Genomic DNA, 12,635 nt, shown 5'->3' with positions numbered 1-12,635 from the left:
ACGGTGAAAGGACAGAAGAGAGGAAGGGAGGAAGGATGAGGGGGAAAAAACAAGAAAAAAGGAGAAAAATGCACTGATGAAAAGAAAAATGGAGAAGAAATGAGAACAAAGGAGGATCAGAGGAAAGAGAAGAAGAGAAAAGAGAATGCATGCGGGGTAAAGAGAAGAAGAAGGAGTGATTGATGGGCAACAATTAGAAGGAGGGATAGAATGAACATAGGATGGAGAAAAGCATGTAGAGTGGACGGATGGAGGGATGGAGGAGAGCAGAGGAGGAAGAGGCGAGGAAGAGGATGAAGGGGGCGGGGTTAATTGAAAAGCCTCCTGAAGAAGTTTGTAATGAAAAGCAGCAGATTAACTGAGAGTGTGTTTAATTAAGATAAAGAGTAAATGAAGCATTGTTCTGTCACTGCCTGATTACACGTACACACACACACACACACACACACACACACACACACACACACACACACACACAAAGTGGGAGCTGTTTATTGGGCTGCATTTTAACACTAAAACTGCTCATTGAAGTGAAATGCTTCAGTTTTTAAGAGGCCCAGTGTGTGTGTGTGTGTGTGTGTGTGTGTGTGTGTGTGTGTGTGTGTGTGTGTGTGTTCTGTGAGGTGTAACTGAGCTCTGATTAACATAGACACTGTTTAAAGCTTCCAGTTCAGGTACAAACACACAGAAACAGAGGGACCCCTGCTGATGTTTACAAGCAGTGATTGTTACTGATCTCTGCACTGCACATATTCTCTATGCAGATGACACCCAGCTCTATCTGTCCATGAAGCCAGGTAACACACACCAATTAGTTAAACTGCAGGAATGTCTTAAAGACATAAAGACCTGGATGGCCGCTAACTTTCTGCTTCTTAATTCAGATAAAACTGAGGTTATTGTACTCGGCCCTGAAAATCTTAGAAATATGGTATCTAACCAGATTCTTACTCTGGATGGCATTACCTTGGCCTCCAGTAACACTGTGAGGATTTTCACTGGTTTCTTCCTGTTAAAAGGAAGTTTTGCCTTTACTGTCACCAGGTTCTTGCTCATAGGTCATCTGATTATTGGGGTTTTGCTGTGTTGTTGTAGGGCTTTACCTTACAGTATGTTTGGTGCTATATGAATAACATAATATTAAACAGAATTCGTTAGAGCTGTTGAAAATGTTCCTGCAGCCTGAAAGCACCGGTTCACACTTGTTCACACCTGTTCACACGTGACACTGGCAACACGAGTTCAGACTTCATCGGCTTTTGTTACTGACCTCATGTCCTCCTCTTCTTCTTCTGTTGTATCACACTACCAACCCTCCTCCTTCGTCTCTTTCAGGAGGTGCTGTTGAAGAGAGCAGCAGACCTGGTGGAGGCGCTCTACGGGATGCCTCATAATAACCAGGTAAGCTGCTCACCTGTCTACACACATCAGCTGACATCAGTGTTTACCTGTGCAGGTGACCCTGAGTACCAGATTCGTGTTGATATATTGAGTCTAAAGGCTGACCAGAGACGAGGTGTGCACACGAGCTGTGGCTGCAAGTGGAACATACACGACGTCGTGTGGCGTCGGCTCGGGTCCACACACCAAGAACGGCGCTTCAGGAGTTTAAATCCATTTGAATCTTTGTGTCTTTGAGGAGGAACACGAGTAGAAAATAAAGAATGAGGCAACACAAACAGGAAGTGTTCACTGTTAAGTTAAACTCTGTGAACAAACTTAGTGAAACGATCCGAAGCTGTGAGCGTGTGTCTGGGCTTCACAAAACTTTATTAACCCAGGAAATGGTCACAGTAAACACAGTGCTTCAGATTTATTAGACATGAAAAAAAATGTAATCTGTCAAAACGTGTTTCAAACTAAGAATGATGTCATTGTTTATTCATCAAACAACAAAATTAATTCATGTTTTTATACCCAAATAAGAGCCGGCACAGAATTGAATTCAACCACTCAAATGGATGAAGACAGAATTAAAGACAAACTGAACGCTGAGAGCGAAACACAGCTGAGGCTGAAGTACCTCCACCTGTCCAGCAGAGGGCTACTGATCCACGTTATCACGTCTGGTTTCAAAAACTGAGATCTGTGATGTCTGTGATGTCATCATTTACTTACAGTCATTGTGTCTAAACCACCGCCTTTTGCTCTGACACGTCACCAATGTTTTCGCTTCAGTGATTTGAGCAACTTCAGCTTCATGAACATGAGTGGAAACAAACTGTCTACGATAAGAGCTGTACGAGTCTGACTGAGAGAATATTTATGAACATTTTTACACAGTTTTACTGGATTGGCCAATCACAGTAAAGACAGTCAGCGTAATCAGAACCAATAATCATGTTTTACAGATTATTGATGACATCATCATCAGATTGTCTCACAGTTCAAACCGGAGCTCCTTTAACTTCACATTAAACTCATTAAACAGGACAAACTTCCTCCTCACCACCTCCTTCAGGTTTATGAGTCACAGCCTCCTGAAACACTGAAACACTGGCAGAGGAGGAGAAGGAGGAGGGGAGCTCTTTATATCCCCCATCCTCCCCAACAGAGTCTCTCCGACACGCTTCTCAACCCACAAGTTAATCACACACACACACACACACACACACACACACACACACACAGGTCTATTGAAATGAAAGCGTAACCTTGAACAGAGAGCAGAGCCTGTAAACAAATGTAAATCCAAATGTAGTGATAATAATAATAACTGTGTGTGTCTGCAAGTTAGTGTGTGTATTTCTATATGAGTGTGTGGACACTGTAAAGTTTATCTATATGTATATATGTGTGTGTGTGTATCATGTATGTGTAAACTGAACATGGGTGTTTTTAGAGTCTTGAGCTGTTTAAGTATAACGAGCCGCTCTCAGGATGTATAGCGCATGTCAGACAGACATCAGAGTGCCCCCTGCAGGCTGGTCAGTGAAGTAACGTGGATCGTTACCCTCAATTACACTGGAAAAAAAAGACAAAGAAGAGAAAGATGGTGGCAGTAACAATATAATGACCTCAGTGTGATGGGATAAAATCAAAAATAAACTGACTGAAATCAGAAATAACAGAAATACAAAAAAGTGCCTTAGACTGAAAACTGCCTGCTGGGGTTAGAAAACATGAACTCTGCTGTTTTTCCACTATATTTCACTACCAGAAGGCAACACTGCAGACATTGAGGGCAGCTGCAAGTACCTTGGGATCCAACAGGAAAATGGGAACCATGAAGAGACCGCTAGGAAAGCTGCAACCACTTAGTACCTGCAGAGGGTCAGGCAAGTCCTGAGGGGTTAGCTGAACAGGAAGAACAAGATCTGGGCTATCAACACCTACGCCCTGCCCGTGATCAATTACCCTGCTGAGATAGTAAGCTGGTCAAAAGAGGAGATAGAAGCCACTGACATCAAGACCAGGAAGCTCCTTACCATGCATGGAGGGTTTCACCCCAAGTCCAGCACCCTGAAGCTGTACGCTAAGCAGAAGGAAGCAGGCCGGGGACTGGTGAGTGTCAGCACCACAGCCCAGGATGAGACAACAAGCATCCACGAATACATCAAGAAGATGGCCCCAACCGACTGCGTGCTCAGCGAATACCTCAGGCAGCAGAAACCCAAGAATGAGGAGGAAGAGGAGGAACCATCATGGAAGGACAGGCCCCTGCACGGTATGTACCACCGGCAGATAGAGGAGGTGGCTGATATCCAGAAATCCTACCAGTGGCTGGACAAAGCTGGACTGAAAGACAGCACAGAGGCACTAATCATGGCAGCACAAGAACAAGCTCTGAGTACAAGATCCATAGAGGCTGGGGTCTATCACACCAGGCAAGACCCCAGGTGCAGGCTGTGTAAAGATGCCCCTGAAACAATCCAGCACATAACAGCAGGGTGCAAGATGCTAGCAGGCAAGGCATACATGGAACGCCATAACCAAGTGGCCGGCATAGTATACAGGAAGATCTGTGCTGGATATGGCCTGGAAGTCCGGAGGGCAAAATGGGAGACGCCCTCAAGGGTGGTGGAGAATGAGCGAGCTAAGATCCTGTGGGACTTCCAGATACAGACGGACAAAATGGTGGTGGCTAACCAACCGGACATAGTGGTGGTAGACAAACGGAAGAAGACGGCCCGTAGTGACTGATTTAGCAGTTCCGAATGACAGCAACATCGGGAAGAAGGAACACAAGAAGCTGGAGAAATACCAAGGGCTCAGAGAAGAGCTGGAGAAGATGTGGAGGGTGAAGGTAACAGTGGTCCCAGTGGTAATCGGAGTGACTCCCCAACTAGGCGAGTGGCTCCAGCAGATCCCGGGAACAACATTGGAGATCACTGTCCAGAAGAGCGCAGTCCTAGGAACAGCTAAGATACTGCGCAGGACCCTCAAGCTCCCAGGCCTCTGGTAGAGGACTTCAAAGATAGACCACCCATGGGGGGGGGGGGGGGGGGGGGCTATTACATTATATCACAGGAATGTATTACAGGTATTTATCATTATCATCTGAAGCAAAGTGACCACAACTCTCAGTTAATAAGTCTTGTCTTTGGTGTTAATGCATATAGAGGTTTCATTTTAGGATGCTAGCTTCTCCACATATCCAGTAGAGATGGTATGTGATTATGTTCCCTCCTGAGTCTCTGCAGCTGCATGAATCCAGATGTTTAAATGCTCCTGTGTCTGTCCGCTCTGCAGGAGATCATCTTGAAGAGAGCAGCAGACATCGCTGAAGCGCTCTACAGCGTTCCCAGGAACCACAACCAGATCCCATCGCTAGGCAACACCGCCTCCCATGGCATGATGGGCGTCAACTCTTTTAGTGGGCAGCTCGCCGTCAACGTCTCTGAGACAACGCAAGGTACGAGCGGCCCGATAAATCCTGCAGGTGATGGGGGCAGAAGTGACATTAAAGGGGCGGCTGTGGTAACCCTGGTCACATGACACATTTTACGAATACTCTACAGAGTTTACTACTAACTACTACTAACCTACACTCACAGACTAGGAGTCCTGCAGGGAATCATAACATATCTGCAAACCTCACTGAGACCCTGCAGGTTTTGCATCAATCACAGGTCTCGTCCTCCTGCGGGGAGGAAGTGAAACCATGACATCACTGTCAGTGACTCTAAAAACTGAGAACTCTGAAAACATAAAGATGCTGTCCTGCTCCCAAAGTGCCAATCAACAGTAAGAATAGGAAATATTTCTCCCAACCACGTTGCTGAGAAGCTATCGCGATGAAGCTGCGTCCAAGAGCACTTCACATCCCAGTTGGTACTGAAAAAAACTCTACTAGAGATGAATACAGGGATGAATAGAATCTCTCAGACAGGAACTTCAGATCCAAGATGGCTGCACAAACCTGCTTCTAGCAGGACTCTGGTGCACCGAGCGTTAGATTTGTGACTAGCTCAGAGCTGAACGTCACTTTAATGGACACGCGTGTCTTTGTCCTGTCTCCCTCCACTTAGACCAAATAGCTGCCTCTCCCCACCCCAGCTCATGCTGGAGGTTTCTTCCTGTTAAAAGGAAGCTTTTCCTTCCCACTCTCACCAAGTGCTTTTTCAAAGGGGGTCCTCTGATTGTTGGGTTTTCTCTGTATTGATGTAGGGTCTCTACCTTACAATATGAAGGACCTTATTTGGTGCTACATAAATAAAACTAAATTGAACTGACTAGAATAGAGGGATGAACAAAGAGTTAAACCATGAGAAGAACTGGAGTCTTCTGGATTATTCAGTAGTTCTGATTCAGCTCTATTGTGCCCCTTTTCTGTGTTATAGGAACCACAACAGGTTTGACAGGTAGTTCAGGTTTTCTGTGAGATCCCAGCAGGAAGAATCTTTGACTGCAAATCCACGAATCCTCGTGAATTTCTTTTGTAGCCCCTCCCACTGTCATCAGCTTTGGGACCACAAATTTCCAGACTCAGATTCACCAGCACTCTGTCACCAGATGTATTAAAAACATCAAGCGGCCTTTCTCTTATTTTAACTGCTCCACTTCCTGTTTGTCTTTACTACGCTCTGTCCGCTGAACTCTAGTCCATACTCTGGGATCTGACTGGCTACTACTACTACTCAAAGTTCAGCGAGGATTGTTGATGGTTGCATTGCTAGGATGCTGTCGTGATATGAAAGACCAATCTTATATGAATGATTTTCAGAATTCCACTCTTCCGTGTCCCTAAAAGACCCACAGTCCTGAGCATGTGTATGTGGGTGGTGTGGTGGCTTAGCACTGTCTCAAAGCAAGAAGGTCCTGGGGTTGAATGCTTGTATGTCTCTCTGTGTTCGCCCTGTGATGGAAGGTTAACCTCTCCAGGGTGTACCCTGCCTCTTGCCCAGTTAAAGCAGGTGTAGGCTCCACCCCCCTCCAGCAGGTCCAAAAGATCTCCAGCAGAACTGGGTCAGGCCACCATCTGTTTCCTCTGGCTGTGAAACCAGGATTTTGCATGATCAGTTCTAAAGTGTTTGGAAGGAGTTCAAATACTTGCTGAGAGGAACCTCCATGTACCGAAAACTCCACCTTTGGGGAAAAGTTACATGCAGCCTCATCTAGCTAAAAACTAGCTTACTGCAGGTAGTAATGTTATAGTACTGCACATAGTAATACTGCAGTATTACTAAAACACTGCACTCTCTTCCAGTCGGCTACAGTCGAAACACCAGCAGTGTGTCACCACGAGGATATGTACCAAGCTCCACCCCCCAACAGAGTAACTATGGCAACACAGTCAGCAACAGCATGAATGGCTACGGCAACACAGGCATGCCAAACCTTGGGGTGGCAACATCACCCGGTTTCCTCAACGGGTCATCGGCCAATTCACCCTACGGCAGTAAGTATCAAGGTAAATGTACTACAGTACTACATCTACTACTACTAATACTCCTAGCAGTGCTACTACAACCACTACAAGCAATACTACTCATACTAATTACACTAATCCCTGTAGCGCTGGTCCTCTATCTTTGAACTTTGTAGTAATCAGGCCCCATCTTATCTTAATGACCTTGATTGATTGTTGGGTTTTTCTCTGTATGTATTATTGTAGGGTCTTCCTCACAATATAAAGCGCCTTGAGGCGACTGTGTTTATGAGTTGGCACTGTTTAAATAAAACTGAATAGAATTGACTGGATAGTACATCATTCATGCAAGAAAACAGAGCTAACCATGCTAACGGAGTGTTGTTTACTGTCCCATCACAGTTACTGGTTAAACTGGTTTCTGACCTGCTCTGTTCCAGTTGTTCCCTCCAGTCCCACCATGGCCGTCTCTAACTGTAACTCCTCGCATGGAGTTTTTTCCTTCTCGGCTGCCGTCAAACAGAAGAGCGCCTTCGCTCCCGTTGTTCGGCCGCCAGCTTCACCTCCTCCTCCACCCAACTGCTCCGCCAACAACGCCAATGGGCTGCAAGGTGAGACGGCACCTCGTTGAGTCTACAAAATTAAAACTCCTTCTTTCCAAAGTCAGTAGAAGTGTTAGGGACAGAAAGAATACTTCCTGGGACTGAAGATATACTTTGATCGTAGTATGACAGAACCTGTGAATAACAAAGCTTATGATAAAAAGAAATAGTACATTAATATTTATATATTTTGTTTTAAAATTCCTTCATGTCTTTAAATATATAAATGTGGTGTAATTAAAGAGAGTGAGCCTCAAGTGTAACGTGAAGCTGAACAGATGTTTGATTCAGTTTCATCTGCTCTTCCACGTCTACAGACGAGTGAATGGAGTGAACACACACACACACACACACACACACTGGGTCGAGGTGGGTAACCTGAGTCCTGTTAGTATTGGATGAAGAGTGACAGGACAATGCATGTTTTATTCACTACAACCCACAGATACATCCTCTAAACACACATGCCCACACGCATTAAACACACACACACACACACAGGAAGCACACACACTCTGGCAGCCAGTGTGTGTGATGTCAGTGTTTCTGACAGAGAGGTTTGTCGAGTGTTAAATATTCATGTTGCTCTCCGCCTTCGCCGAGGCAGAAAGGCCACAGTGTGTGTGTGTGTGTGTGTGTGTGTGTGTCTGTGTGTGTCTGTGTGTGTGTGTGTCTGTGTGTGTCTGTGTGTGTCTGTGTGTGTGTGTGTGTGTGTGTGTGTGTGTGTCTGTGTGTGTCTGTGTGTGTGTGTGTGTGTCTGTGTGTGTCTGTGTGTGTGTGTGTGTGTGTGTGTCTGTGTGTGTGTGTGTCTGTGTGTGTGTCTGTGTGTGTGTGTGTCTGTGTGTGTGTCTGTGTGTGTGTGTGTGTGTGTGTGTGTGTGTGTGTGTGTCTGTGTGTGTGTGTGTGTGTGTGTGTGTGTGTGTGTGTGTGTGTGTGTGTCTGTGTGTGTGTGGACCCATTTGCAGGGCGATGAGTAAATACAGTTTGAATGTTGTTAATAGTTGCAGCAGCCAGAAACTGAGCATAAAATCAGTGATTCACCTTCAAACGAGCACCTGAGAAATGACTTCATCCTGACATCATTTCAACATGGTTTCTAATTATTATTATTATTATTGTTATTATTATTGTTGTTGTTATAAAATAGTTTCATTCTGAAATCACTACATATGTTTTTTTTTCTGTGAACATGTGCTTCATTTATCGCAGAACATTTCAGTGTTTGTGACCTGAGGAGTGAAGCGTCAGTCTACAGACGTGTGTGTGCGTGTGTAATGAGCTGGTAAATTAAACTGCGGGCTGCTACATGCATTTTGTCGTTAGCAGGAAGCTAATGAGCAATGACGTGTCAGCATTTTCAGCTCAGATGTTTTTTAAAAAGTCATCAGACTTTTTTAAGGTTTGATTCGAGTCACAACAGGAACAGGTGGGTGGAGTCAGTCCACCTGACTCTTCATCAACAAACCATCCGTTTTGTTAACGGCTTATCCAACTTTAGGCTAGTTTGAACAAGACAAAGGAGGGCAGTGCACAGAATGGAAGAAGGAAAGCTCACCTGAAATCAGAGGAAGGAGGCATTTCCTGATTATTTAAACTTTGTGGATCAAGTCCGACGGTCCTGATACGTTCCAGTGTGGAGGAAGGAAAACTGTACAATAAATAAACAGTTCATCATCAGGGAAGCATCATGTGACCTTTTCCTTTCACACACTTGTGAGGTTACTGAGGTCTGTGAAGGTTTAGTGCTCAGGATGGACAGTGAGCCTGCTTCTTCTTCTCCTACAACAAAGAGAGCAGATTTAGAGCTGAGCTCGCCGTGAATCGGGATTTACGTGGGAGGATTTGTAGCCATGAATCACTCTGGATTTCACGGGATTTTGTCCCCCGGGGGCATTTCCACCATCCTAGAGTCAGCTCACATCCTTCTCAATCCTGTTGCGTGTCCCCATCAATAACAGGAAAAAGATCTGACTCAAAAACCAGGACGGCAGCATCAAAACCATTTTACCTGTCCAGGTGAGGTTTAATGTGTGCCTACACACCTGACTGACACAGCCAAGGCTTACGTTTCATTTTACTCTAAAGCGCTCCTCATCTGAACGATGCAGCCCATCATCCTTCTGCTTTTACTGACACACGCTTGCTCACTGAAGGCTTCCTGCGTGTGTGTGTGTGTCACTGTTTGTCTTCTTTTACCATGTGTCCTTTTATGAATACACATCACTGCCCTTCGTGCCCCCTCCTCTTCCTCTGTCCTTGCTTCTGCCGTCCTCTCCTGTCTTCTTAAAATGTTTCACAGCTGAAGTGTAAAACGCAGCTTTGCTACATCCTGTAGTGTCACTGTAATGACTGTCGCTCCTGAAACTTGCGCTGGAGCATGTCGGAGGCTCTAAATAGAGCGCGACGAATAATTCAAACTCATGTGAGACAGAAAAGGTTCCTCTGGAAACACGTGGAGTGTTAAACCTGCTCAGTTTGAATGTGGAACTTGTTTTCGTACAGTGAGCAGATGCTGGTGGAGAGGATCATAGCTCAGAGTGTCAAACTCTTCCTTTACAGCACTTTTACTCTACATGGCTCATCCAACTGAACATTCACAATTCGATGAACCGAGAGCAACTGTGGGTTCAGTATCTTGCCCAAAGTCACTTTGGCACACAGACTGAAGCAGCCAGGAATCTAACCACCAACCTTCTGATTACTAGCCAACCTGCTCTACCCGCTGAGCTAGAGCCACCCCAGGCACACAGTTCAACGAGATAGCAGCATAAAAGCAAACACACATAAGATTTCATTGTGCATGTCTCACGACTTCCTGAAAAGATTTAAAGATCAATAAAAACCTCCAAAACGCCGCCGCTGCTTCCTCTGACTGACTGCAGGGCGCTCATTTCAGACGTGCTGAGGCCAAGTGGAGACTGTCCTGTAGTCTGACCAATCAGAAACAGAGATTCTGTTGGGACATCGTGGATGCTATGACCTAAACATGAGAGGAACCATCTGATTGGTTATCAGCTTAAAGTCACAGCAGCATCCTGATGGTTTGGGGGAGGAGGGACCACAACTGCAGGGTTAGGACAAACATCTGCAGACAATGAACAAACCTGTACTCCATTACTGAGCTGAGTACAGACCAGACCATCACTCACTGAAACATCTGGATTAAAAACATGGTGTGAGCAAAGCTTTATTCAAACATGAGCAAAGTACTGATATTTTTAAAAAAAATCTAATTAATTCTGTTTTCTCGTGGAAGTTGTTTAAATAAAATGCAAACACTCGGTGAGTGGGTTTAATCACATGCCGCAGAGAGCGCTCTGGTCAAACGCCAAAGTGGCCTCTGAAGATGGGCGCTCACGTCTTATATATGACTTGGCCAAACTCAAAGGAAATTCCACAGCTCATCACATAGCCCTATACCTCCCAGCTCAGCTCATCCTTGAATCTTCCCCCAAGGAGAATTACGACCAGCTGTCACCTCTCTTACATGCAGCGCCTGGATGTCTCTGACCACATACAAGAATAGAATACAATAGAATAGAATACAATAGAATAGAATACAATAGAGTAGAATACAATAGAATAGCCCTTATTGTCATTGTTACAAAAACAATGAAAGGCAGTTTGGCATCTCTCCATGTGTGTGAAGTACACAATAGCATAAGTATTTACACAATAACACAGACAGTGTTGGCCCCATACAATGGCCCCACTGTGAAGCTGTGATAAACACAAGGCCCACTTGTGATACTATCCTACATGCATATAACTACGTGATAAAGTGATACTACTATTACTAAAGTCATATTGTCAAAACATGTGATCAATATATAGAATAAAGACATTTCCATTACAGTTTCAACACCTGATGTTTGCTCTGCAGGTGTTAGTCACACCTGGCTGTCACTCAGGAACACACATCATTTCTTTTGTATGTTTATAATTAATGAATTCAAACCTCGTCTCTCTGCAGCCATGTCCGGCCTCGTCGTTCCTCCCATGTAGAAAACCTTCCTCCTCGTTCCTCAGCTGTCTCCTCCCCCTCAGCCACGAGCACTAATCACCTCAGAGGAGGAGGGACCTGTGGCCTAAGGAGGCGGGGTCTCTGGCAGCAGCCGGTCGTCTGTGACTGGGCCGAGCCTCTGGTCTCAAAGAAGAACCTGAGAAGGACTTTTTGTAGAGCAGCTTTCTGCAGGTGCTTTCAGCTGTCTGTAATTATTCTGATGTTATACTCTATGTTTGGGGGCGGGGTCATTCGATATAAAAACTGTGATGTCACATCCGAGACTTGACTTCACTTAGACTGCTTGTGATGTAATCTTAGTTGAAGAAATGGGAATCTAAAGATGAGTGAGATTAAAGGCTTCAAATTACAGGAAACAGTTCCATCCATCCATCAATCCATCTTCTTCCGCTTTATTCGGGGCTGGGTCACGGGGGCAGCAGCCTAAGCAGAGAAGCCCAGACCTCCCTCCCAGCCACCTTCTCTAGCTTGTCTGGGGGAACACCAAGGCGTTCCCAGGCCAGGCGAGAGATATAATCTCTCCAGCGTGTCCTGGGTCTGCCCCGGGGCCTCCTGCTGAGACATGCCCGGAACACCTCACCCAGGAGGCATCCTTGTCAGATGCCTGAACCACCTCAGCTGGCTCCGTTCAATGTGGAGGAGCAGAGGCTCTACTCTGAGCCCCTCGCGGATGGCTGAACTTCTCACCCTATCTCTAAGGGAGAGGCCAGCCACCCTTCGGAGGAAGCTAATTTCCACCACTTGTATCCGTGATCTCGTTCTTTCGGTCACTACCCACAGCTCGTGGCCATAGGTGACGGTAGGGACGTAGATCGACCGGTAAATTGAGAGCTTTGCTTTTATGCTCAGCTCTCTCTTCACCACGACGGACCGCTGCAGCGTCCGCATCACTGCGGCCACACCAATCCGTCTGTCGATCTCCAGCTCCCTTGTCCCATCACTCACGAACAAGACCCCGAGATACTACAGGAAACAGTTATCAGTGTAATTCAGGCCTGTCATATCTAGCATTCGGGGTGCTGATGGTGCCCTCCATCAGCACCCTGATGAGGAGCAGACAATGACTGTGACATGATAAACACCTCTGAAAGCACCTGAGCTAAGGTGAACCTCAGTGGGGGAAGGCAAAACACTTCCTGGTTTTTAAAAAAAATAATCTACTGATGATCTTCACGATAATCCAGGACATCACATATCA

At 45.6% G+C, this 12,635-nt stretch overlaps 1 protein-coding gene across 6 annotated transcripts in view; it reads left to right on the top strand.

Annotated features, from left to right (window-relative positions):
- ebf3a (EBF transcription factor 3a) overlaps positions 1-12,029 on the top strand; it is a 72,180-nt gene extending 60,151 nt beyond the window's left edge. For 4 of the 6 annotated variants that reach the window (XM_005471493.3, XM_025909768.1, XM_025909769.1 and 1 more), the window contains 5 exons: positions 1,336-1,401; positions 4,693-4,855; positions 6,650-6,853; positions 7,252-7,422; positions 11,387-12,029. In XM_005471493.3, coding sequence (XP_005471550.1) covers positions 1,336-1,401; positions 4,693-4,855; positions 6,650-6,853; positions 7,252-7,422; positions 11,387-11,418 — 636 coding nt within the window. In that variant the 3' untranslated portion in view covers positions 11,419-12,029. The remainder of the gene's footprint in view (positions 1-1,335; positions 1,402-4,692; positions 4,856-6,649; positions 6,854-7,251; positions 7,423-11,386) is intronic. The other 2 variants (XM_013273927.3, XM_013273926.3) reach the window with 1 other exon arrangement.
- The last annotated feature ends 606 nt before the right edge of the window (positions 12,030-12,635 follow it).

This window comes from Oreochromis niloticus, linkage group LG8 (genome assembly GCF_001858045.2).
Source record: "Oreochromis niloticus isolate F11D_XX linkage group LG8, O_niloticus_UMD_NMBU, whole genome shotgun sequence".
NCBI classification, from domain to species: Eukaryota; Metazoa; Chordata; class Actinopteri; order Cichliformes; family Cichlidae; genus Oreochromis; species Oreochromis niloticus.
This window is presented reverse-complemented; position numbering and strand designations above follow the sequence as displayed.